This window comes from Nanorana parkeri, unplaced genomic scaffold, assembly GCF_000935625.1.
Source record: "Nanorana parkeri isolate BGI_ZX_2015 unplaced genomic scaffold, ASM93562v1 scaffold1382, whole genome shotgun sequence".
NCBI lineage: Eukaryota > Metazoa > Chordata > Amphibia > Anura > Dicroglossidae > Nanorana > Nanorana parkeri.
Window position 1 is genome coordinate 313,016 of NW_017307650.1, and position 5,779 is coordinate 318,794.

Genomic DNA, 5,779 nt, shown 5'->3' on the forward strand with positions numbered 1-5,779 from the left:
TAGTGGGTGGGGTCTGCTGAGTCCCTCCCACAGCTCTGCTCTCTGCACCGGCTATGTGCAGAACAGTGATGGTATCACCACTGTGTGAAAAAAGTAATGTCTGGGTTTGCAAAGGCATTTGGTGCACAGAGGTCAGATTTTAATCCTTTGTGCCAAACGAGGAATATATTTAAATAAACAGCATTGATGAATGTCACAGGATAATAGCTCTCGGTTGTTTGAAGAAACAATGCAAACAAAACACAAAGCGAGAAACCTGAACTGAAAAAAACTAATTGTTCATTTTATTTACATAATGTCGACAATACTTTGTTGATGCAGTTATTAAATCTCATTTCTTTTTTTTTTTTTAAATTGCCATGAAAATTGAATGTACATAACACATAAATAGTCTGCCGATGTGATAGTGTCAAATAAAGATACACATAAATAAAAAGAAGAGAACGCACATACGGGATGTGGTTGCTTTCAATGCAGCTCCCCGGTAAATTAGAAAACCCTGTGCGTTAACCCTTTCTCTGCCAGGAAGGGCCTAAATACTGCACACAGTCCACGATGCCCAACTTCATAAGTGTGTTTGTCAAAGCAATATGCTCTGCAGTGATCAGTCCATGTGAACGGTGAAGACTAGTCCTCTTTGCCACATGAATAAATATATACAAGCACTTGCTAAGTGCCTTGTTCATCGTTTACATCCGCCTGCTTTAAGAATGCCATAATAGGTGAATACTGAAAGTCACAACTTATTGGCAGTATTGTTAAATAACCTATTTGATACAAAATGATATTGAAGTGCTTGGATGTCAAAGATTCTTTTGTTCCTGTTGGAGCCCTATGTCTTCATACATTTTCATAAAAACTGAAAATAAACTACTGAATGTAGTTTTGTAATGAAAATACTTTTTTCATGTTAAGTTAGAAATAAAGATTGTGTTTATACAATGTGCATAGAGTGAATACTTGCTTATGGGGAGGATTGCTGCAAATTTGCAAATCCTTCATTTTAAAATATATATTTTGTCATTGAAAAGCAAAATCTGATTGGTACTTAGCTACAAAAGGAGATGTGCGGAACAAGGGATTTAAAGAAACACTGTCACTTTGCCAACCGTGCTCCTATACCACTTCCCCACATGTGACCTTCCCATTGTGATAATGCTCGGGCTTACAATTGTCTGCTTAGGCCCAAGCACTGTCACAGTGAGGAGATAACATGCCATGGGGGAAAGAGGGGTGTGATGTTATCCACCCTGGTAAAATCTGATTCCAGCTGCGTTGGTGGGGTAAAGAGGTAGGTTTGCATAGGTAAGTCTCCCCTTAGGTAAGTCTCCCCTATTGGAGGGAATTGGACTATCAGCAGACAATGGCACGTTGCCATGAATGAGCAAACCAGTAGGGATGCTGATTTAGTGAAGCAGTTGAGAACCTTTACTCCTGTTTATTTATTTAGGCAGTGTATGATTTGAGAATCTTAGGTACAATTCATTTAATTAACATTCTTAAACTTAAAGTAACAGTAAATCAGCCGCAGTATCTCAGAAAGCTGAACTCCAGACAAACCGCTAAATACACAGATGAAATACATATAAGGGAGCTGTTTTACCTATCGAATTATTTCTATTTTTGCCCATCCAGTCCTGAGATTTACACAGCCCTTCCAAGCAGAACACCTCTGTTGCAGTTAAGTTAGGTCACCTCCACACCCTCAGCCCCTGATTGGATATTAAAGGCTTGTTCACTCCATATCCATTGACCTGTGCTGATCTGCACAGGACAATGCAGGCTAATGCTAGGATATATAGGAAATAATTGTAGGACATCTGATTGGTCCATAGTTCTGTCCCTGCAGAGTGCTTATGTACAAGCGAATACAAGAGGCTCAAATCAACATAAATATCTGTATTTATATTAGTTATATTTAAATCACATGTAATGCTTTTTTCATAAATACATAACTGCACCCACTGGGATTTTTAATGTCTGACTGGAGTTCAACTTTTAAAAAGGTAACAATATTAATTTAGACTATATGTATGTAATAAGGGAGAAATAGTCTTTCTTTGTATTAGCGCCTTGATGACAACAAGAGAGCAAATGCCAAAAAAGGATCATAGCAAAGTACAAAATGCAGTGATGGACAGTAAGTCATACTGACTAATCGGGGGGCAGCTTTATGTAGATTTGTTTGGTCAGACCAATTAAAAAAATCATCCCTGGTTGGTTGTTGTAGTTCACTTAATGGCTTTGCACTATGGAGTATATAAATCCCTTACACTTCCAAGACACAGGCCAGTTACCAGCCAAACTAAGGCCACCCACTCACTTTACGTGGCAGTCTGACGTCAAGTATACGATATAGAAAAATTTCCACTGGACAAAATATATTTTTGAATGTCTTTGCGTACACAAGAAACATGCCATGACATGCACACGTGTACTGTGTATGTGATGGCATTTCCAGTAGCAGAAAACATTATTTTGTGCCGTGTTTTTTTTTGTTTTAGCTGTTTAATACTGTTTATGTGAAGATCTTTAGTAGAAATGTTTTTACACGCCTGGACAGTACTGTCTTATATAGTGTTGGTGACTGCATGCCTGTGAACGATGTGCTGATGGCTCCCTTGCTAATTTAATTTATTTGCTTGGAAGTTGACTGAGTGACATGGAAGTCTGATCACACAGTAGACTTTTCTTTGTGTGTAGGCTGCCTTCAAGCAAAATATACTATTACTCTCTTCTTATCTGCTAAACATTCAGATCTGTCAGGTTTGGCCCTTTCTACTACCAAATCTTTTAAAGATTGGGACACAATCTCGAAAGCAAGTCAGGAAGTCCCTTTTACCAAGTCTATGGCTCTCACACAGATAGAACATGAGACATAAAATTGATTCCTCCAGACACTTTAAACATTGTGAATGGAGGAATCGCCAGTGCCATCTACTGTACAGCCGACACCAATGGCTGTCTCAATGCCCAAGCAGTGACTACATCCTGATGGATGTAGTCACTGTTAAGCCAACAACTTTCCACCTGCCTCCTTCAACTTTACAGTCGAAGATGTTGACATGGTTACCCTTGGCTTGAATTTGGAGTTGTGTGTTTGGCCAACTTTTGATGAGTTTAGATACAGGCACACCACTAGCTCATTTGAATCATACATTCGGTATGTCTTTAGAAATATTTCCTGTGTATTATAGAATTAAGCTTTTTTTTTTACCAAAGAGGTTAATAATGTTTACTTTAAAAAAGATTCACTTCAATTATCCAATCATGTGAAAAGCAAATTCCTATGTCTATTTATTTCATAAATAATATTTTGGATAACTGAATTGTCACTCTCTTTTTTGAGTGAACATCCTTAAGTAAATCAGCCTCATTCTCTATTGTGAATACAGCTATAATAGACCCTGCTGCATATATTTTCCATTAAGACTGCATGTTCTCTTCAGGTGTGTTGAGCTCCAAGTAAACTCCATAGTACTTCAACTGTTTTCTTACAAGAGACTATCTATCTGTAAAGGAGCCCACAGGATGGCTTTTCCACATGCAGTAATATCGAAACATGACCGCAAGAGGTTATTTTTAGCCAGACAGCACATTTCTGATTAGCAAAGTGTAGGCTCAATGCACTAAACTATATCACATATGTTATTTACCATGCCATCATTATTTTCATCCACATGACTGTTACTTTCAGCTCTCATTACTGAAAATAACTGTTGTTAGGGAAAATAATGATCCTTATAGTTTAACAAATGGGCCTTATTTATTAATGTGTCGTTATAGACTTTATGTATTACCCCATAGCAAGTAATCACTTTAAGACTAGAATTAGTAAGCTGCAGGTCTCAATCTATTGGTCATGCAGCAGCACAGATAGACAGGTTGATTTTAAAAATAGCCCATTGAATCTTTGGCGGTGGCAGGTTTAAGCTACAAAGGACAACTTTACACATAAACATTCGATTATCATTGTCCAGTTTTGCCAATATTAGGTAAAAATTGGGAATTTTTATTAATATCTTCAGGTTCTAGCAGACAGCCTCAGCCACCACGGTTGGGGTAAAGATAAGTCATCTGGAATGGCTCTTCTTACTAAGAGCCTATTGTTCATCCAACATAAGAGTGGGTAAAGGGTGCCTGCTCAGCAGATAGACATGGATATTTTACCAATAACCTGTTCACTTTTATAAAATATATATGTGATTTTCCTCCGGGTGTCTGGAAACAAGACTCCTTTTTGAGTTATCATCACCTCTTAACTCGGTGTTAGGCATGGCAACCATGAATGAGGATTACTTTCGGGAGATAAGTCACCATCGTACAGCACAATACAGTCTGGATCCAACTGGTGAGTGAACCTTTTTATGACTGGGTGGAGACTTTGAAGGCTGGGAGTTGGAATTGCTTTGACAAGCTGTGTCTTGTGGTTTCATATGAATCTCTGAAATAAAAGTCCAATAATACGTTTCGGCCAGTCCGTTGCCCCCCTGAAATTTCTACTGGCAAGCCGTGGTCAGTCACAGGAAGAGGCCACAGAGGTGACGCTGGTAATTTTGGAAGTGTCATCTGACCAAGGCTGGAGGTTCTGCAGGGCAAAGAGGGAAGAGTTGTGAACACAGATGGGGTCTGGCTGGAGCGGTTGGTTTATAGACTTCTGAAAGGCTTCTTGTTGAAGTTGCATTAATATCCGGTTTGCTTGTTGTCTCTCCGCCTCCCTCTCTTCTGCTGTCTGTCTTCTGGAGGTGGAACAAGAACAATGTCATTCTCAGTGCAAGCACGTCAACTAAAATGGCTTTGCTTTTGCTTTCTAGAGTCTAATAAAGAACATCTCGACACATATACAGCTGTCTGTAATCATAGTGTATCTGATGACCATAAAATGTAAGTTGTCTTATATGAAAGAGGTATAAGTAACTTTCATGAAATAGGTAACACACAATAGCATTGATACTGGTAAATTAGCTTGACACGGCAGAATATTGTTGACTGATTGGCCTCAGAACAGAGAAGATAATTTTCAAGTAGCTATGTAGACCTTTTTGTCAGATCATCGTTACTGTATAGGTGATCTTCTGCCAACTAAACCCTATTAATAACTAATCATGACCATAACAGCCAAAGAGGTTTTCAAATTAAACTGTGCGCTTGGGCCGGTAACAGGTTCACATTTGCTCTAGTTTTCCTAAATCAGCCCTATATGTTTACTCCAGTTACTCCACACAGTCACAATGTGAATTCTGACTGTTACTAATACTGCAAATCATTACTCTTCTAAGCGCAGTATTAAAGTATATGTAAAGCCATAACTTTTTTTTTTAGATTGAATAGGATTTGGTAAAATCCCTGGCAGTTTTTTGCCATTTGTGACCATTTGGGGAGATGTCCTTTCATCTTCTGTCCTATAGACACAACAGAAACGGATAGGAAATACCCTCTCAGACAATTGTCACTGGAAAAGGTGTCCCCATTGAAGGGTTTCACCTCTACTCCTGTTCTGGTGACAACTTTTACATTTTCCCTCACTTTTATCCCTAGTGAAACTGGTCACCAGGACAAACAGAGCAGTCAATCTCCTTAGCGGGGATGCAAACAGTAGTAATAATCTGACAGAGATTCCAATCCCTCCCTACATTTTGTGTGAAAAAGAATAATGCAATTAAGTTGTGTTTTTAACATAAGTAAAACACTAAATGCACTAAAACAGTCTCAGTGCTCTCTACCTCTCTACATTACATTTGTGTGTGTGTGTGTGTGTGTGTGTATATATATATATATA

General features: G+C 38.5%; 1 protein-coding gene across 1 annotated transcript in view; it reads right to left on the reverse strand.

Annotated features, from left to right (window-relative positions):
* Positions 1 to 4,516: 4,516 nt before the first annotated feature.
* Positions 4,517 to 5,779, reverse strand: part of LOC108798022 (T-cell leukemia homeobox protein 1-like) — a 10,337-nt gene continuing 9,074 nt past the window's right edge. The window contains exon 2 of the mRNA XM_018569715.1: positions 4,517 to 4,739. Within this exon, the coding sequence (XP_018425217.1) occupies positions 4,517 to 4,739 (223 nt within the window). The remainder of the gene's footprint in view (positions 4,740 to 5,779) is intronic.